General features: G+C 36.9%; 1 protein-coding gene across 2 annotated transcripts in view; it reads left to right on the plus strand.

The window, feature by feature from the left end:
* Positions 1-21,341, plus strand: part of WDR35 (WD repeat domain 35) — a 38,117-nt gene extending 16,776 nt beyond the window's left edge. For both annotated transcript variants that reach the window (XM_054383501.1, XM_054383502.1), the window contains 16 exons: positions 5,085-5,229; positions 6,281-6,350; positions 7,489-7,542; positions 7,949-8,058; positions 9,184-9,394; positions 9,968-10,048; positions 10,174-10,310; positions 11,288-11,491; positions 13,323-13,469; positions 14,618-14,750; positions 15,869-15,979; positions 17,029-17,193; positions 18,168-18,308; positions 19,144-19,300; positions 19,937-20,177; positions 21,194-21,341. In XM_054383501.1, the coding sequence (XP_054239476.1) occupies positions 5,085-5,229; positions 6,281-6,350; positions 7,489-7,542; positions 7,949-8,058; positions 9,184-9,394; positions 9,968-10,048; positions 10,174-10,310; positions 11,288-11,491; positions 13,323-13,469; positions 14,618-14,750; positions 15,869-15,979; positions 17,029-17,193; positions 18,168-18,308; positions 19,144-19,300; positions 19,937-20,177; positions 21,194-21,341 (2,255 nt within the window). The remainder of the gene's footprint in view (positions 1-5,084; positions 5,230-6,280; positions 6,351-7,488; positions 7,543-7,948; positions 8,059-9,183; positions 9,395-9,967; positions 10,049-10,173; positions 10,311-11,287; positions 11,492-13,322; positions 13,470-14,617; positions 14,751-15,868; positions 15,980-17,028; positions 17,194-18,167; positions 18,309-19,143; positions 19,301-19,936; positions 20,178-21,193) is intronic.
* Positions 21,342-21,695: the final 354 nt, after the last annotated feature.

The raw sequence follows: 21,695 nt of genomic DNA on the forward strand, positions 1-21,695 counted from the left end.
GTTTCTCATAAGACTCCTTTAAAGTTAGCCTGCCAAACTTGAAGAAGGGATTGACAGTGAAAGTGAAAAGCAAACACCTATAAATGCAAGACCTATGGAACACATTGTGCAGTTGTGCTCCTTTGCTGTAACCACTGAAGATACAACTTTGTACAACAATTTGAAGTCTTTATAGCATAAGGTCAGTTTGTGTGAGGTATGGATACAATCAAGTTCTTAATGTACAGTGTAGCATGCTGTTTGTCACAGTTGGAGCTTCTTGGCAGTGGAAGGTGTAATTGTTCCAATTTGACAGCACACTGAACTTAAGCAGCTGTCGGGCTTTGCTGAGGTCAACAGAGAAAGAAGGCCTTAAAGACAGAAGACCTTTCTGCAAATTCTTTTAAGATTCCATTTGGGGCATAATTTGTAACAAAATCAGGATCCTTTTGTCCTGTTTATGAATGAAAAAAATCCGCTTTAAATCAGTTACCAGGGGCAAGTAATTGTAGTTATAAGCAGTACAAGAGTATAATTATTGCATCTCCTACTCAACATAGTTGGAGGGATGTGGCCATGAAGAATTGTCACCATTTGGGTTTCCAGAGCTAAAACCTACCAGACAGAATGTAGGTTACCCCCCTCTTCCCCTTCCCATTGCCCCCATAGGGAAAAGGTAGGCAGGGGAAGTAAAAGGGGTCAACAAAAGACTTTAGAACAGAAATTAGGAGTTACGAAAGTAATTTTTACAAAAGAATAGAAGGTATTTATGGAAAAAGGATTTATGGAGATAGAGGGAAAGAGGATAAATACAGATATATACAGAACCAGATCACAGATGGCAATGGATTCTTTGGATGTAGGCCCCGACAGGTGGAGGTAAGCCAGGACCATGTGGCAGTAAGCCAGGACCACGTGGCAGGCCTGACTTTGTGCTCAGCAGCTCTCAAGCAGGCAGGGAGGCAGAGGGCTATTTATTAAACTCCTAATGGCAAAGTAATTGTGATGGTGCTCAATGCCTGTTTCACCAGCAGGAGATAAAAATCTTATGCTTTAGGGCTCTAAGCCAACAGTTCAAGAAGGGTTAAAAAAAATAAGATTTACTCTGTTGAATTTTGAATTACATCATTAGTTTTCTAATGCTTACTTCTACTAACGCTGGCAAAAAAGGATTAATTAGTCTTTATGTGGTGACAGGCCATCGCTTAACTTCCTTTTGGCATTGATGATAGTTACATCTTAAAGCTCTTCCTCAGTGTTTGCTAGCTCATAAATTAGTCTTTTCTCCATCGTTTAGCATTATTATGTCCCATCCTACAAAAATTTACCAACATCATTTCTTCTGTGCTTGTTTCACAGGCTCACAGGCTTTCTGTCAAAGTTCTTTTATGAGTAACTAAAAATAAACTACAGAAGGTTAAAATATCTTGTTATATAATATCTTTTTAATGGAAACACAACAGATGGTATCTGCTAAGAAAATGTCACTCCGGCTGGATTCTATCTTCTTCTTACATGTGTTTAGGAGCCCTGACAATAGTGAAGTGTTGAGTTATCTTCCACATGTGTGTCAGTGCCCAGGGAAATTAATATAACGGCCTGATCAACATACAGGTGAATGTTTTAAACGCAGAGTGTTGGAGTCATGCTTCAGTCTTTTACCTCCCTCCTGGACACCTTAACAAGGATGATTGAACTACAGGTGAAACAGCTCTTGAATTGCTGTAATGTACAGTTGATAATTTTAAAATATACTAAAACCCAGTTATAGTTTACCTTCATGTTCTGTAAACTGTGGTCATTCATAAGTTGTCCTATGTGCAGTTCAGTTGTCCTGCTGCTGTCTGATGTTTCTCTATATTTATGAGCTAACAATGTCTGGAGACATACGAATTAAGATCTACAATTAGGTAGATGTTATTGATCAGACTAAGTTTGTCCCAGTTTCTCAGGAGCAGCCTATAGCAGGCTTGTATGAAAACAACAGTATAGTCTTGTGTCTGTCAAATTGTTTCCTTCCTTCCCATCAGATTTAGGCTGGATTACTTGTTTCTCTTGTGTTTGTGTATCCTATTTCATATACTATAAAATGTCTCAGCTTTTTCATGCAGCACAGTAATATAGTCATGAATTAAAGTTGTTTTCCATCTAGTATTTTTAAAAAAAGATTAAACATGAAAGCAGGTATTTTCTAATTTTTAAAGTGCGATGGAGTGAGTGTGGATGAAACACAGACATTGCAGAAAGTTGTTTGAGATTCCTGTATGTGTAAGACATAAAGTTTCTTTCCTTCTGGAGGGAGGCCTTGTGAGGGAATAGTGAAAAGAAATGAGAAGAAAAAGAAGGGTTAGAGAAAGTTTAAAGGGCAGCTATTTCACATTGGGTTTGTTTTGATGGGATGGTGTCATTTAATCCTTTCCAGTATTCCATCATTGAAAAGTAAAGGCACCTGTTCAGATATCTTCTGTACATATTTTTAAGGTCTGAAAATTAAGTATTAAGACATTAACACTGAAGGTAGCTATCAGCAAAATCAATGGGAAGAGCTAGACAGTCTGTGAAGTTCATGTATTTAGCATGATAAGCTTCTATGCAGTGGAAATGCTGAGCTGAGGAATGTCCAGATCTCTTGCCTCTTTCTGACTTAAGGTGCTTCCTTTTCTGTCTGCTTAATAGTGAGAACACAAATTATTTTAAGGGCACTGATGCCCAAGTAAGCTAAATCAAGGCTGCTGTATAAGATGATACTTAATTGCACTAAAGGAAATAAAGTAGTTAAAACAGCTGCCTAGAAAGGGATTTCAGATCTTCCTCATCCTGAAAGGATCAAATTGAGCATCTTTCCGTTCTCATGAAAGGACAAATCCCATTCCTTTTTTACTCTGCCTCAGCAATAGCCAAAAGTGGAGACATCCTTTCCTCATGTTGAATCTATGCTGTGATGCAGCCAAGAAGGAAAGCATTCTAGGAGCATTTTAGTGTAGCCCAGTAATTAACGCTCTGTGGTGAGGAGGAGGAATAGAACACAATAGAATACTTTCAGTTGGAAGGCACCTACAATGATCATCTAGTCTGAGTGCCTGACCACTCCAGGGCTGATTAAAAATTAAAGTGTGGTATGAAAGGCATTGTTTAAATGCCTCTTAAACACTGACAGGCTTGGGACATTGACCACCTCTCTAGGAAGCCTGTTGCAATCTTTGATCACCCTCCTGGTGAAGAAATGTTTCCTAATGTCCAGTCTAGACTTGGATTTTAGTTTCTTAGACGCTTCTGTTTGAAACATTCTGTGTGTGCTTGCTTCATTAATGACTGTCCAGTATGAAATGCTAAAGCAATTCTCAAAATATCCCTTGCGTCCTACTTTTATGCAATTGTTTAAGCTATATAGGCAATTTTGTAAAAGCAGTGGTTCCCACATACAGATACTGCTCCTCCAGGTGGGTTTTTTAATGGATCTGATCCTGATGATGGTATCTGCATTCTGTATATCCCTCTCCCTGCAATTTCATATTTGGCTTAAATCCAGTCATTGTTTACCCTGCTGCTGCAAAGAGGGAAGGCCCTGCCCTCCATGCTCGCTGCTCATTCCTACCCTCTCCAGCATTTGTGATTTTCCCCTTTAATCCAACTTAAACTAATCTTTTATTTATTTAATTTTGAGGTCAGTTAGATGAATGAACTGATCCAACTTACTCTGTGGTCAATCTGTTGCTAGAAATTATAGAAAAGAAGTGGCAGGGAAATGTGTCAGGGATTGGTATGTGGGTTTTTTGACAGCAACAATCAGTTTAAATCTTAGGTATGTTCATAAAATGCCTAATTGCTTGCATTCCTCTGGATAAAGCATAGATGTGATGCCATCTTGTTTCTGGATCACAACAGAGCTTATGTGAATATCCTTTTTTTTCCCATATTGGAATACTTTGAGGTGTGCATAAATAAGTCGAATGGGGAGCCACCTGGTGAGTCTGAGAAATGCCCATGGCTTTTGAATGTCGGATTGGTTTAGCATTGTCTTGAAGTAAAGTATTTAAACATTGACTATACTGAGTCCAAATATGGGCTTAGTACTACAATTGTGTGATCTAAGAAAGAGAAAACTTTATTCTCTCATAAGAGATTATCGTGTTTCATTTTGAAAGGATAAAAGCGTTATTATGGCATGTACAGCTGCAAGGTAATAAAAGAACAAAGCAAATGCATAGCATTTATAAATACTGTTAATGAAACAGAGGAGACTGTATCTTTTGGTTGTATGTGACTAATTATTGTGTTACAAGTATGTGAAATACACTGACTTGCATCTGATGCAAAGAACAGTACTGCTCACTGCTCACCATCCCTAAGCCTGCTTATCCAGTATTTACATTTATACTAAAAATTATTCTACAGCCATCAGGTAGCTTATATAATTCTTTTGGTTTCAAAGAAGGAAAATCTGTTCAGCCAGTTTTCCCCCATCTGTCTCTCATAGCACTGCTCTTTTTGGCTGTCTTATAGCTCCCTCCAGAGTTCTGTTCTGTGCTAAAATGCAGGGAAAAAAAGAATCAGATTTTTGTGCTCATAGCATGTTATCTCTGTGACTCAGTGTTTTACTAACAGGCTGGGCTACACAAATCTTTTGAATTTGCATGTTTTGTCTGGTAATATAATGATTTGTTTGTAGAATTTGAAGACATTGGGAGATTTACTTAACAGGTTTCTACATTCTTCTATGCCGTTTTATGTGCCTTCACTGTTTTTCAAAAAGACGAACCAAAGGATTGTAAAAGGGAGAAAAAAAAGCCACAATACAGTCACGAATGGGTATTACAAAGAATAATTTAATGGTTTGAGTGCATATAATTCTTAATTTGCAAGGAATTTATCTGTTCTTCTGAATGAATAAGGCCAAAATGCCCCAGTAATAATTTCTTAGCAGTTAATGACAACTGCTGCAAGGTTGTGTGTGGTTTTGGGTTTGTTTTTTTGTTTTGTTTTGGTTTGGTTTTAGCTTTTAACTGATAGAAATGTGGTATCACGTGTCTGGAAAAAAGTTTACAAATTGGCATCTAGTCTAGTACTACTTGCTGCTCCTATTTTACATTTGGTTTTCCAAACAGAGCCATTGTTTGCCACAATGACCAAAACACATGTGATAGCAGCTTCCAAAGAAGCATTTTACATCTGGCAGTATCGTGTGGCCAAGAAGCTCACAGCAATGGAAATTAACCAGGTATCACGGACCAGAAAAGAAGGCAGAGAAAGGTTTGTTTTCAGGCTTTGTCATTTTTCTTCCTTTGCATTAGCATCATTGATAGAGATGGATTCTCCCATGCTTAAAATGTGAACTCTTCTCATTTTTGTGGTTGGATCTGTTGACTTTGCAGGCCTGCAATATTAACTACTTTTTCATAACAGTTTTTCATACCAAGCATGTGTGTGTTATCCACTTCTCTTAGACTTTGGGTTCGTTCCTGGTCAGTGTCTTTATTTGCTCGCCGCCTGCTTCTCTTAGGCATCTCTGTGTCTTGATGCTTTTTTTTCTTCTTCCCCCTCCCCTTTTTCTCCTCCATACTCTCAGTTTCTAGGTAGTTTGCTGCTGGTAACTTTAGCTGAATGGCTAGCCGTAAGAGCATAGTCTGTGCAGCTAGTTCTTCTCTAAATATGCTTGTGTCTGGTTGTATCATTGATGTCCAATCCCGTATGGACTTTCATCATCTCAAACTAAATAAGCCAGTCAATATCATCTTATCTCAAAAATACTTCCTTCCCAGGTGCTCATTAGTGGCATTAATTTCTCTGTTGCCTCAACAAGCTTGCAGCTTCATTATGATTTTCTTTTATGTTTGCTTCCATAGAGATGTGGTAGTGTTTTTCTATAAATCCACCATCTCCTATTGCCATGTAACAATGGCATCTGTAACAATGAGTAATTATTTATAATTGGTGTAATAACTTACATTTTTTAGTATGTGAATGAAGAAGACCCTGATGAAATATGGATGTGCCCTTTTGAAAAGAGGCAGCTGGGGTGGTTGATGGTTTGCAGGAATTTCTTATTGCTGAATGAAAGTTTATAGATCAAATGGGAATAGACTATCAGGGGCTGCAAAAGTCATGGCAAGCACCATATCTTTATATTAATACAATGCAGCATTATCAAAAGGGATACTACTGGAATATAAGAGCAAGCATAGCTTTTATTCTCTTTTCCAGTTAAAATGGTTTCTTCTCCAAGGACTGAAGATACCAATATGCTATCAAAAACAATGCTCTCTTTGGACTCACTTTGTCTTCTAACTCTGCTTTTCTCCAGGATTTATCATATTGATGACACCCCTTCAGGATCTGCAGATGGACACCTTGATTACAGTAAAACTATGGAAGTGAGTGATGTTTTTAACTAGTTTATTGTGGTGTCACTGGTGGTTTGAAAGAGAATTCATTAGCATTCCTTTATTTTCATAGATTTTAACCAGTAGAAGTGGTCATACCTGTCATGGGTTAAGTTGAATCTGCTGCTGATATTCAGTACCATGCTGCTGTCATGCCAGCTTCAAAATAAAAGTGCCGGCTGGAGCAAAGTGTTATAGAGCTTGAAGTTCAGATTGTAACATGGGAGGCTTTCTGCTCTGGCTGCTGCTTCTGGGTTCAGAGTTTGGGTGTTGGCTCTTTTCTGCTGGGATGGCAGCTGGATGGGAAGGGATAGTGAAGTAGCACCTTGTGTTTTTTTAGCTTGCTGATTATTGTTTGCTGCTGCTTTCTGCTGTGCTTTTTCTTCACACAGGCTAAGATAGTTGTCCATTGTGTTATCTCATTTATGTTAAACTTTTATCTCAACTCTGGATCTCAACCCAGAGATTTCTTTTGTGTGTTACTTTCCTTTGTTTCTGTGTTGTAGGGAAAAGACTGTGGTGACCTAGCACAATGCCTAAACTTTCTTCTACTTATACTTTTTGTACACAAGCGGTTTTATTCCCTTTGGTTAGTGTGTTGTTACTGTATCATCCTGGATTATTGCAAATATGCACCAAACTCTAGGGAACACAGAAAAAGTGTATCTGGGGTGCAGTATGTCGACACCTTATGTCTTCCTGGTGAGAGGCAGTTCTCCTTATTTAAACAATGTATAAGGATGTTGAAACTCCCTCATGATCTCTTCTGGTGTTTTCAGCCTTTTTCACTTTCTGTGTGCGCAGGCACGTACTTGCTTTTGTACTTTATTTATTTATTACAGGCCTCACAAGTCAGGGATAGTTGCCTTCTATGTGTTTTCTGTTAAAGCACCTCTTATGTTTTGGGCTTCTTAGTTTTCTGAAGGGGTAAGAGAAGAAAGGAACTGTTATTATTATTATCGACATGATTCCCATACCATCTGAATATGGTATACTGAAGGTTTGATAGCCCCTTTTCATGTGGATACTTAGCAACATTCTTATATGCTTAAGTAAAACTTAATTCTTTAGCAATGCCTTCTTACTGCTGCATTAAAACTGGTAAATGATATTGCTTATATGTTTTCAGGGAACAAGAGATCCAATCTGTGCAATAACAGCATCTGATAAGATACTACTTATAGTAAGTTACTTGTAAAATAAGTCCTAATTGCCTCTTGTGCTTATGGGAAGGAGATTTTTTCTACAGTGTATTCATAAGCAGTCATATTTTGTTATGTAGACCATGTCTGGAGATTCATGGGTAATTGTTGGGCTCCTGAAACTGTTCTGTGTGTGGACTATGGCTGTTCATTTTAATATCCCTGACTGAAGTAGATCTGTAAACTGTAACATCTTAAGAAAATATCTTACATACATAGAACTTACATACATACTCAGAACTTTTTGGGTGATGACATTCCCTTTTTCCACTTCTGCTCTGTCACTTATCTAAAAATTCCTTTGTGTAAGACAACATATAAATAAGCCTTTTTAAGACCTTATTGATGGAAAAATTCTCTCAATAAGCAGGCATTGCTTTTCTCTAGGGAAGAGAATCCGGCACTATTCAGAGATACAGCCTTCCTAGTGTTGGTGTAGTACAGAAGTATACCCTGAACTGTCGTGCATATCAGCTGTCTTTGAACTGCAACTCCAGGTAAGTTACAGGTCTATTTCTAAGGCAGCTGTCTGATTTTAAAATAAACCACTGGAATTTGTGAAAATTCCAATTTTCCTGAATTCTGTTATATTTGCTGTAATAATCATGTACAAATTCTACTTTAATATAAACTGTTTATTAATTTTAGTTGTTATTAATGGTTGCTTAACCATTTATTACATATGGACAGTCATCAGATTTCTCTGTTTTAAACTCTTTAGGGTGTGCGCAGGAAATTTAGGGAAACTTAGAACGTCTTGATGTATATTAGATGAACCAAACATAAGTTACCTCTGATCATGGCAATAATGATGAAATTGTCATAACCTGAACCCAGGCTCTTTCCTTCCTAAATGGTTCTGCCAGTTAAAAAGGCTCAAATCCATAAGCATTTAGAAGTTAATTATTTACATTGCTTTTGAAATTTTAGTAGGGATTAAGAGTGTCTAAATACTTTTCAATATTTAGAAATGCTTTTAAAATGGCATTGTAGTAAATACAGGCTACTGTGATTCACTGAAGACCTATGTAACTGGAAATTTTCAAATGTAACCCTCTAGAGATTGTATTTTCCTATATTTTAAATGACTTCAAAGATTAATTGGGTAAGACTTCATATTGTCTGGAAAAACAAAACAAAAAAGCTAACTTTGTAGAAATATAAGAAGTCCTGTTCTGGAGATTAACCATCTGCATCATTGTGCTGTCTCTTTAATTTAGGAATCTGCTTCATTGCCTCCTAGAAAGTAATGAAAACCAGCTCTATTTGGTTGTTAATTTTCAGCTCTGTCAAGAAAAATTTGGCAAGGGGCAGAACTTGCAGCTTACTCAAGTACTACAAATGCACTACAAATGCAGTGTACTAAGGATGGTGGATGAAAAATGGGACCATTTTCAGAACCTTTGCAGGACCAGATCCTGTATGAGCAGATGAAAAACTTCTTTCCATGTCTCTAGTCTCTCTCTACTGTGCAGATAAATGAAAACCTATGGAGTTATACTGGTATTAGCTTAGAGGAGAAATCCGGCCTGAGTGTGCCAGTTTAGGAAACTATCTCAGATTTACAACTCTAAATAGTATTATTTAGCTATCTTATTTTTAATTCATTTGTTGTTCTGCAGTCGTGTTGCTATCATAGACCTTTCAGGAGTTTTGACTTTCTTTGACTTGGATACACGGACAGTGGACAGTACAGGAGCACAAGTGATAGGTGAACAGCTGAAACTGGAACGCAAAGATGTCTGGGATATGAAATGGGCCAAAGATAATCCAGATTTGTTTGCAGTGATGGAGAAAACAAGAATGTATGTTTTCAGAAACTTGGATCCAGAGGTAAATATTAACATAGGTAAACTAAGCAGTTTACAAATTCACTCATGAATTAATGGCTTTGTGTTATTATTGTGCTTACCATTCAATTAAGCAAGTGTTTATATAAATAAACTTGCTTCTGGAAATTTCAAAGTTTCTAAACTGAAATGAGGTAATGTTTTCTAGGTACGAATAAGTAAAATGAACTATCAGTCCTGGGAAGATAAAAATACCGTAATATTTTCCTTAACTATATGAGATATTTTCAGGAGCATATATTTGTATGCTTTGGAAAATACAAACACATTTTTAGTAAAGATATTTGTAAAACACAGTTCAGTTAACTCTAAATATTAGCAGGTGTTCCTTTATCTCTTTCTCATGATTTAGTTATAGAAAACATGAGGATTTTTAATTAGGTCTGGGTATATGGAATTGTCAATCACATTAATGATTTTAGTATTTGTTTCCTTTTGGAAATGCAATTCCTAGTTTGCAGAAGAAGAAGGTCTCTTTATGTATGCGTAACAGATTTGGTTATGATTTAATCAGACAGAATACAAATTCATCCTTTGTAACTTATTTAACTTTAAGGAACCTATACAAACTTCTGGATATATTTGCAACTTTGAAGATTTAGAAATCAAATCTGTTCTTCTGGATGAAATATTAAAGGTAAGTATAATTAATATTACTTTGTAGGCAAAGTTGATGTCTGTCTTAACGAGGTAGACTATAGATATATTGAGTGAAAATAAAGGTGACATGAAATAAAATTGTTTCTTTATGCATTATGATAGAATCCTGAACACCCGAACAAAGATTACATCATCAACTTTGAGATTCGGTCGTTACGAGACAGTCGAGCATTGATTGAAAAAGTTGGCATTCAGGAGTCTTCCCAATTCATAGAAGACAATCCACATCCCAGACTTTGGTAACATCTCTTTATAATCCAAGTTTGTTTAAATTTGTGTTGTTTGTTTGTTTTTTTTATCCTCTTCAAGCAGATCTTGTGTTACAGTATAAAACTGCAATTGAAACCAACAAAAAGCAATATACACTTTAAACAGAATCATTTAATAAAAAGAAGAAAAAACCCAAAAGTGACTGCTCAGCTGCAATCCAAAGGCTGCTCATCTAAGAACATCTCTTCATTGATCTGAGGCACCTCCAAAGGAGCATTACATCATGGAGAGAAGGCCCAAAGAGGCCTTGCAGTCCCCTGCTAGCCTAGCTCCTCACCTTTTTCACAGTTTAGGCAGCTTCAAGATGTGAGCCAGCCATCTGATAATCTTTGTGGCTCTCTTCAGAAGCCCCTCTAACAGTTCCATGGTCTCCTAGTGTTGAAGGCTTCACAGGTGGACACAGTACTCTGGGTGGGGCCTCATGAGAGCAGAGGGGAAGTCAGTTAAAAATAGAAGAGAATTACTAAGCATTCATGAATTTCAAAACTAACCACAAGCCCAGGATACTGTTGGCTTTCTGGGCTGCAAGCACAATTGCTGGCTTATGTTGATCTTACCAAACAACATTCCCTTCTCCTCAGGACTGCTCTCTATCCATTCTCCACCTAGCCTGTATTTGTGCTTGGGATTGCCCCCACCCAGGTGCTGGACCTTGCACTTTGTTGAACTTCATGAGGCTGGCATTGGTCCACCTCTCAAGCCTGTTAAGGTCACTCTGGATGGCATCCCTTCCCTCCAGTGTGTCGACCACACCACACAGCTTAATGTTGTCAGAATAACTTACTGAGGGTGCTCTTGATCCCACTGTCCATGTTGCCAACGAAGATCACAGAATCACAGAATGTCAGATGAACTCGAGTGTCTTCTTTAATAACTAGGTAAAAGGATCCTCATTTAATGTACTTTATAGCAGTTTTTCCATTTCTTACACTTGTTTTTCACACAGGCGTCTCCTGGCTGAAGCTGCTCTTCAGAAGCTGGATCTGCAGACTGCTGAACAAGCTTTTGTACGTTGCAAAGACTATCAAGGTATTAAATTTGTGAAGCGTCTAGGCAATCTGCAGAGTGAGTCAATGAAGCAAGCAGAAGTGGCAGCCTATTTCAGCAGGTTTGAAGAAGCTGAAAGAATGTACCTGGATATGGACAGAAGGTAATTGCGTGTAAATGAAGCAGTAAATAGAGAAAAAAACCTAAAAGAGAAAAAAAAAGCTTACCTTAATAAGGAATTGCTGTTTTAGCACTGGAGACACTTTACTAGTTTCTGGAAAGACAGAAGGAGATCAGATGGAGAGAATTTTGTTATATCCGTAGATAACCAGTTCTATATGTAAATCAGCACATTCCAAACTGTTTGCAAAACCCTAGAGGCTCTATTTTTGCAAGTATTTTGTTGGTATTTCAGCTGGGATTCCAAAAATACAAACAATCTTAACTAATGTTTAATTTATGTACTGTTGCTCTAAGCTAGTAGCCAAGTAGACATTCTTTCCAATTACATACACAAACAACAGAGTTTTTAATGAACTGTAATCTCTGGAGAGACAGAAAGGACTCTGGATGAAACTGGGGAGCAATCAATAGAATTTTTGCTCAGGAATGAGAACAGACAAAGCAAAATAACAGTAGTACTGGGGAACAGAAATTAATGCTAAGTAATTAGCTAGAGAACTGTTTGTATTGAAGAAGGATAAGAAATAATAGGCAGCAATTGTACAATGTAGCCTGTAGGTGGTGGTCAAACTTGGGGAAGAAGAAATCATTTACGCACATAAGAAATTTTTAAGCTTTGATTAATGGATCCGAGAAAAAGAGAAGAGAGTGATGGGGGAAAAAGATTTCTTTTTTCATGCTGTAAGAATGAGAAACCTTTCCTTTCCCAGTAAGATGGGGGTGGGGAGAAAGAGGCAGGAGCTGGGGAGAGGTACACGTTAGAGCCTGGTGCTAAAACATTTTCTTGCTCATAATTAAGTAGCTGATGGAAGTATGCTGGTTTGGAGAGGTAGACTGGCTCATAAGCACTTCAGTCATACTGTAACACTAATTTTTAGATAAGGCATATTCCTTTGCACGTGGATGAAGAGAAATTTGACCTTTATGGGACTGAAGAGGTCGAAGACTTACTTCTTTTCACAATATCCCCCAGCTACAAGAATATGAGAATTCCATATGAACCTTAGGTGTCTCCTCATCACTAGAAACACCTTGATAAAGACCTGCCATAAATCAGGCTGAAAGAAATCTATTTTTCAAATACAATTAAAAAAAAAAATCAAACAGATGCCCTGACTGGACTTACTTGCTAGTGCCTTCCTTAATTCACTTGTGAGATAAGGGCATTTTTAAAAGAAGTATATCTATCTCTGTCATTTACTTTCTATGCACCTGCAGAATTACTTCATATAAAAGTAACATAGAGTCAGTCTATGAGGTGGAATATATGTGCTAGGCAAACACAAGGTGGGTCATATGTATGCATGAATAATAAAAAGGAAAGACTACTTCTGTCCTCTCTCCATCATCCAAAGTCATCTTGAACCTGAAAGTCTCTGAAATCCATTTATCTCACATTTTAACCTCCATTATTCTTGTTCCTTGCTCTTTGGCCTTTCCCCTCATCTCCCTTCTGCTTTTAGCCTTTAGGAGCTTTGGTCGTCTACTGTTAAGGGTCAGCAGTGAAAGATAAAGAACAGTGTACACAGTAAGAGGAAACCTGCAGTAACATCAGCCCAACTGTCTTTCCAGCTGCTCATTTAACTCCTCACATGAGCATGTTTGATAGGGCAGTGCATATGTGTGATAGAACCTGTGAGCAATCTGAATACTTGCTTTTATGGAATACTGTATATGTAAATGAGATATCCAGGATTACTGTGATATCAGCAATAAAGGCTATGAACATGAAAATACTTTTGGGTGCTTTTCTCAGATGTTTTGTTAGCTATTCTCTTTGACTTTTTCCTGCTATTTGCTGTGTGTACTAGAGATCTTGCCATTGGACTACGGATAAAACTGGGAGACTGGTTTCGAGTATTGCAGCTGTTGAAAACTGGCTCAGGTGATTCAGATGATGCCCTTCTTGAACAAGCATACAATGCTATTGGAGATTACTTTGCAGATCGTCAGAAGTGGTATGTTCTATAGAGGAACTAGTGAGAAAGAAATTACAAAGGAAATTACAAGACTGAAGACTTAATTTATGGGAAAGGACAGACATTGATGATATCAGGATGCAATACATGGGATAATTCTGGAATTACAAAGTTTAGCTCAGACCTTTATAGTTCCATCCTGGTATGTACCTTTAAACAGACCTGTTGATAAACTGTCTAAAGAATGAAGGTGATAAAAATCTGTTTTGCCAGAAGCCTGTCTGCTTCAAAGGAGGAGGGGGAAGAGAAATATCTATGCAGTTGTACTAGGCAGGATACAGAAAGGAAAAAAAAATCTGTTAGAAGTAGGACATAATTATTAAATATCAGTGAATTTCAAAACTAACCACAAGTTTTCTAGAATGCTTAAACCAAAAAATATTTGAAAAGGTCCAGAGTTCTTTCTGACCTGGATCTGTCTCCAGCTATTGCTGAAACTGGGCATCCAAGGAAGATTTTAAGAACAGTGAATGCACGTAATGGTATTTCTCCAGAACACATTTTACAGTCAAGTATTTACCCAGCCAGATGTGATGTCTTCATAGTTAATAACTTGCAGAGAAATTATTTTCTTTCAGGAATTTTTCTTTCCTTCTAAGACAGTCTAAACTTTTAGCATCCTGAACACTGTCTTATAGAGTTTCACAGTTCCACTTACATACTGCAATTACCCAGATTATGTTACCATAAAGAACATGGGTCCTAAAGCAGTTGAAAACTTACAGTTAGTTTTTGAAATGTGATTTTTAGATGCTTTAGGTAACTTTAGAGAATGGTCTTGAGACTTTAATGCTTGTTTTTTGTTTGGTTTTTTTATAACACAGGCACAACAGTAAAGTCCTATGTGCATTATCAGCTGTGATCTGTGCAGATATGAGAATGCAGTTTTAAGATTCCTTGACTTCCTAAAATTATGCTAGTCACAGAATCAATCTTGCTACTACTTTACTTAAAGTAAAACTTAGAAAATTGGTCGAAAACTATGAAAGCTTCCTCGAGCAGTTACCTATTTAAAATAATGTAATTTTAAATCTACAAATACAAGCTTACACAATGAGAAGCTCTACTTGTGTTTATATATCAGAGGCCACCACATTTTTAATTTTTTTTTTCAATTTTATTATTAGGTCCAATGCTGTACAGTATTATGTACAAGGACGAAACCAGGAACGTTTAGCTGAATGTTACTACATGCTAGAGGACTACCAAGGACTGGAGAATCTAGCTAACTCTCTTCCGGAGAATAATAAATTGCTCCCTGTAAGCAAAAAGCACCCTAATTGTCATTGTCTTATGCTTAACTATGTATTGAAATTTCCTTATCTTAGGAGGGTTAAGAAAGAGAGAACGCAGTATATGACCTACTCACTAAAGCACAATGGTGTTATTTTGATGTCAATCTTCAGTGTACTGTTGTTTTTGTATTCCATCATTCTTCCTTTCTCATACTGTCTAGGTTCCCCAGAAAGACCTGATAATAATCATGATTTTTTCGGCAACACGGCCGAGCTGCATCGAAATTACAGCATCTCTCTTTAAAATAGCTATGCTTCACTAAGAGTTCATTCCTTGTGGTTGGACACTTATTTTATCTTGTTTCCTCATCTACACTAGGATTTCACCACCACCCCCCAACCTTTCCCCCTGCCCCCTCAATTCTTCCTGGTTGCTGGTTTAAATTCTTCCATGGTAGCTCTGGTGAGAATGCTAATGTACAATGAATACTGAAGATACTCTACTGAAAGGAGGGAAAGTAGGTGGTATAGCCTGAAATGACTGATTAAATAATAGCTAACTTAAAATTATGACATGATTGATCAATCTAAAAATGCTTGGAAAATGCCAAACAAGCTGATTTAATGCCATTTCCAGTTGTTTGAAAAAAGCAAAACTTTGTAACTTCTTTCTAATAACACAGTTCTGTGAACTACTCTACATAGTAAGAACACCATCCTTCTGGTATTTGATTTGAAGGAAAAACATTTAAACATTTTTTGCGTGTTTGTTTTGTTTGTGTTTGTTTAAATGAAGCACTGTGTGAAAGCAGCACACTGCTCTGAGATTTGCAATGGTATCTCCACAGAATCCATGAAAACACACCCCATTCTCTCAACTTCTGGTATTTGATTTGAAGGAAAAACATTTAAACATTTTTTGCGTGTTTGTTTTGTTTGTGTTTGTTTAAATGAAGCACTGTGTGAAAGCAGCACACTGCTCTGAGATTTGCAATGGTATCTCCACAGAATCCATGAAAACACACCCCATTCTCTCAACTTCTTGGAATTATATTTAACAAGAATATAATAGTGTTGCAGTTGCTATGAAATGTGCTAAAGATCTGGAAATCAATTTAACATGGTGCTGATGCTTTTATGCAGGACATAGCTCGTATGTTTTTAAGAGTGGGGATGTGTGACCAAGCTGTGTCAGCCTTTCTTAAGTGTAATCAACCAAAGGATGCAGTAGATACCTGTGTACATCTCAACCAGGTAAACCAATAGTAGATAATCTGCTTTACCCATATCACTGTAATGGTGAGATTTCTATTCTAATGCCCAATTAAACACAAATCCTTGTTAAGTGTCTGATTATTCAGCATGATTTCTGGAAAATTCATGCTTCAGTACCTCTAACAGTTATCTGAAATTAGGATTAGACTTTTGGAAGGACAAAGCCGTGTGCAGCAGTGCACTTCTGTGTGTGCATGTGTCATGGGTTCAGCATGGTAAGGATGCTCAGTATACATTGTGGCCTTTGTAAAGCCAGGCGATGCTGCCTTCTTATGGAATGGGAAGACTGGAGAGCTTCTGTCTGCTCATTTTCCACATCCCACCCTTTCTTATACAAATGTGAATGTGTTTGTGGCTGCATTAGAACGTAGCTGGAAAAGAACCTGTATGTTTACAGCTGGAGCTATTCCCCAGAAACTGATGGCTGTGAGGAACTTGATGTAGGAATGGCAGGACTGGCTAGTGCTGGCTTTATGCAAACGATTTCCTAGTTTATGTATCTGAAGGGCTATTAGTTAGGAGATTCAGCCAAGTTTCTCAGTCCTGCCAAACTTTTGATCTGGGTCAAACATAGTAACCAAATGACTGAGGAGCAGGAAAATTCACAGACAAAACGAGGTGTGTAGCAGGATAAGTAGTGTTACTGTTTATGCCTTAAGCTTAGAGGCTGAAGTCCTTCTTTAGACATGCTTTTGAGTGTCTGGATTTCAGCAATACCAGAAGTGTTAAAATCCATGTGTACAGATATGAGCAGCAATGAAGTGATTTTTTTTTACCAAAGCAGAAGGAATGGCTTTGTATGTGGCTTTGGACAGAGGTCCAGCACTTGTTTCACAGGCCTGCTGTATCACGATTGTCAGTGTGGTTGGCATTTGTTTTCTCTTGCTTTTTATTTTATAGTAGCCTATCTCTAACTAGTGACGAAGCATTGCACGAAAGTGTTGCAGCAGACTATTCATGGATAATCAGCTTGTTCTGAGAATGTATTTGAGACAATGAGATTGCTAATTGTCTGTCTTCATTTCCAGTGGAATAAAGCTGTGGAGCTGGCTAAAAATCACAATATGAAAGAGATTGGATCCTTGTTAGCCAGATATGCAAGTCATTTACTGGAAAAGAATAAAATTCTTGATGCTATAGAACTCTACCGTAAAGCAAATTATTTCTTCGAAGCTGCTGAGCTCATGTTCAAGGTACTGGCAGGTTTTATTTTTATGTCAGATAACTGGGGGTTTGGACTAGCTATTTATTATTATTATTTCCCTGCTACTCTTATTTTCTAGGGATGCTTTTAGTGTCCAGGCAATAAGCAGATGTCATTTTACAGGATACTGCTAAGTTTAGGTATCTTGGTATGAAATAGTTACTGTGGTTATCCTCTGTAGCCAGTACAGAGGAGATTTTAAGGGCAAAAGCCCTTTGAGATTTTTCACTTCAGAATGAGCTGAACTGTACCTCAGAAAAGGTCCTGCTGCTGTTCATTGCCTAGTAAAGGAGTTATAGGTGACTGTCCTGGGTGCAATGTTCACATTATTTTATATGTTGTCTGGATTTACCTATGTCTTTTTTATTTTTAAAAATAGCAATGTTACTAAATAGAAGTTAAACTTTGGTATTTCTTCAATTGATATCTTTAATTAGAAACTGCTGCAGTGTGCTTTTAAGATAAGATATTGCTTAGGTTTTGTTTGACTGCAGAGATTTCTGCACATAGTAGCTAAAGTCTCTAAGAGTGCTATGCAATTTTTGCAGCAAGTATTTATAGTAAATATATATGTTATTTTAAAATTATTTTTCTGGGAAAACTACCAGACCTCATTGAAAGCTATGTGTTTCTTAAATGAAAGAGTTTAAAAATTGCTATTTTTTAGCTTGTTTCTGTATTAAGTCAGTAGACATATACATGGTGACACTGATTTTTTTCCCCCCTGAGAATCTGACTTTATATACTTATTAACTGAATAACGTGCATTCTGCACTTTGACGTTTTCATTTATAGTTCTGTTTGTAGTCTAAATGATTACATTTAAATACAGAATAATTTTTTTTGGCACAATTTCCTAGGTTTTTACAAGCATGCAGTTGTCCAGGAGCATGAAGCAGCTGTTCTTCTGATTATTAATTATTTTTAAAATCTACATTAAATTCCATGGGTTTGTTTTTTAAGATTGCAGATGAAGAGGCAAAGAAAAGGACCAAGCCTTTGAGAGTTAAAAAACTTTATGTGTTATCAGCCTTACTTATGGAACAGTACCATGAACAAATGCAAAATGCACAAAGAGGAAAACTGAAAGGAAAAAGTTCAGAGGTAAAGCTTTGGTTTTCTGGGTTATGGGGTTTTTTTATGGTTTTTGCTTGTTTGCTTCCGAATTCTGGTATATGCTACCTACACAGAATAAATGAAGCTATCTTCATGTGAGGCTATTATGCTTTTTTAATTTTTTTTTTCTGCTAAGAAGAACACCTTCCTTAAACCAAGTCTTCCATGAAAACATACTGTTTAAAGTATTATTTTAAAACATTTAAGTCATATGTATTAGCTATTTTTCTTCCTCAATTTAATGTGTTTTTTCTTAATGTTTTCACTGTTAACTATGAAAACTGTACTCAGGAACTCTGGGGTTTTTTTTTCCTGCAAGGCTTTCACTTTGCTTAGGAGTAAATATCAGTCCCAAAGAGAGATCTGTAATTAGACTAAGCTATGTTGGCTATAATTTAGTAGGGAGACAGCTCCAGATATGGGGGAAGCAAATGGGTTGCTGGTTTTTTTGCTTTTTCTTTTTTTTCTGCTCACACTTTCATCTTCATATGCACAAATGAAATAGTTTAAACAAAGTTTTAAGAGATTTGGTGTTGAAATGCAGTATTAATCCAAATGATGAACCAGTCTGCAGATGTGCACAAAATACATTTGTACACATGTATGTGATATTTATCTTTGAAAATCCGCACCATATGTTCTGCCTATGCACTGTATGAAATGTCTAACAATGTTCATTTTAGGTCCATGTATTTATATTTTCCTTAGTTAACACAGACAGTGGTGTAATCACTGAGCACAGAAAAGTCTTTTTTCATTTATCCCCATTTCCTGCTGTATCTGTTTCATATAAAAAATACTTGTGATACTGTTTGGTTTTCAGGCTGGTTCAGCTTTGGCTGGGTTGCTAGAAGAAGATGTTCTTTCTTCAACTAATCGCTTTGCAGACAATGCTTGGCGAGGAGCTGAGGCTTACCATTTTTTCATACTTGCACAAAGACAGCTCTATAAAGGTTCTGTAGATGCAGCACTTAAAACAGGTAGGACTTAATTTTTAACCCTCTAAAGAAACCATTCTAATCTTACAGACCTGCAAAATACACACTTTAATTTATAGTTGCCACATTTTTTTTTTAAATTCTTGCTAGATGTGTAGAATTTAAAACAAAACCATATAATGAAGTGAATATAGCTGCAGTCAAGATACCTGGAAAGTATTTTCTTGGTGACAATGCAAATGTAACTTGGTTAAATTGGGACAATCTCTGTAGATATTCTGTTGATGCTTTGTTTCTTTCTTTAAATTATAACACATGCCTGATTTGACATCAGACCTCCCTGTAGAGCTTCATAAAAATATGGGAGTTAGAGAAGCACATAATGCCTGATACTTTGTCCACATAATGAAGGTTCATTTCAGATACTTCTAATGTGTTTTTTAACATAAGACACCTTTAATTTCCCAGTCAAATCCTCCTACTTTTATCAACTTTTTTTTAAAGTGTTGAAACACACACGCTTCATAGTCATGTAAATGAAAATATTTTGGTTCATTGTGTCCAATGTGTAAGATTTAATACTATCTATTAGTAGCAAATATTTCAGACAGATGCTTGCATGTCTCAAAAGGCATGTAATAATTTCCTTGGATTTTTTTTTTCCTTTTCGTTTCTTAGCTCTTCATTTGCGAGATTATGAAGACATTATCCCTGCAGTTGAAATCTATTCCCTTTTGGCACTCTGTGCATGTGCAAACAGAGCATTTCATGTTTGTTCTAAAGCCTTTGTTAAACTAGAATCCTTGGAAACTCTTAGGCCAGAGCAGAGGCAACAGTATGAAGATCTTGCTTTGGAGATATTCACAAGACATTGCCCAAAGTATAACAAAAAAATCGATATGGATGATGTTCAAGAGAGGTGGGTTTATATTTATATGACACTGTAATGTCAGCTTTTTTTTTCCTGTTGTCGGTATTTTGGGTTTTAGCAGGTTTTGTGTGACCAAGTTAATTTTGTGCTTTGCAGCTTAAACCAAATACTGGTCAGAATGATGCAGGTCTTAGCTAGTTTGAAAGGGTAATAAACCACTGTTTTAACTGGGAGAATTGACAATAGCTGTATTGGAGGAACTGTCTGAAATACATGTGAACAGAGCACAACAGTTTTAAGATCTTTGGTGAGGTCTCATGTGCCATTAAAGTAAAATGACTGTTTGCATCACCATTCTGGTGTGATGCAAATGTTAACAAATGAATGTTTAACCATTGTTAACCAATAAGTCTCCAGTGTTTTGTGAATTACTTGAATCTGTATGGAACAAGAAGATGAATATGATAAGTGAAAGAATTAGAATATGAAGGGCACACCTCAAGAGGGAAAGCCTTGGAGTAGCTGTACCCACAGTGGTGTCCTTTAACATGTTTCTTGCTAAAAGCACTGAATTTTTGAGTATGGAAATTGACTGTGACTCAGTTTTCTTTGTAATGAATAGGATTTTAACTTGCCTGATTTTACTGTGCAGATGTCCAGAATCTCACTAGTTGTTTTCCCATTGACTCTTCAGAGGAAGAGCAGTGCAGATGTCTAATTGGGCCTTACCTTTATATGACCTTCATTGCTTCTTTTCACTTCATTTTTTGGATCTACTGGTCCAGATTTGTTGACTCTGTGGTTCTGGGGATGTGTGTTCTGTTGTCTGAAGACTGACACACCTGGCTATGTTATCAGTGAAGTGTTCTAATCAAAATGGTACACGTCTGAATAAAGAAGCAGTCTTATGGATGAGCATCTTAAGTTTTGTAACTAGCTGTAGGAACACAATAAAGTATTTATGCTGGTTTGCAAATGACTACAAAACAAGTCTTTATTGTTATTTTAAATCCATGTGTTTATTCTTTCAGCTTTACTTACTTTTTTTTTTTCCTTTTAAACAGTGTAGATTGGAAACTTCCTGTGTGTGTGGCAACAGGAGACCCAATCCTGGAGTATCAATTCTGGATGTGCAGTGTATGCAAGCACTGTATGAAAGCCACAGAAGCAACCAAGTATAAGTTCTGTCCTCTGTGCCACAGCACAGTGTAACAGAGAATAAGGGACTTTGTCCTCATATCTGTTATGCCTCCAAAAAATATTCTCTGAAATGTTACTGATGTACTATGTTTGGCAGTACAACTTGGGTACTGTAACAGATAGTGCTGCTATAAGAGAAACATTTAGAAAAATCCACAGCAAAACAAAACCAGAAAACCCACAAAAGAAGCATTTGCTGCTTCCATTTCTGTGAAGACTGTGTGAACAGACTCCATTATTTTATAAAAGTCTAAGATAAAAACCATTTTCTACTTGTTAATTGAGCTTAGTTTCAAAACCATGTATTTGAATTGAATGTAGGTTCATACCTTTCACTCAGGGCAAGCTCCCTTTTGTGTACTTGCA

Source organism: Indicator indicator, chromosome 9 (assembly GCF_027791375.1).
Source record: "Indicator indicator isolate 239-I01 chromosome 9, UM_Iind_1.1, whole genome shotgun sequence".
NCBI lineage: Eukaryota > Metazoa > Chordata > Aves > Piciformes > Indicatoridae > Indicator > Indicator indicator.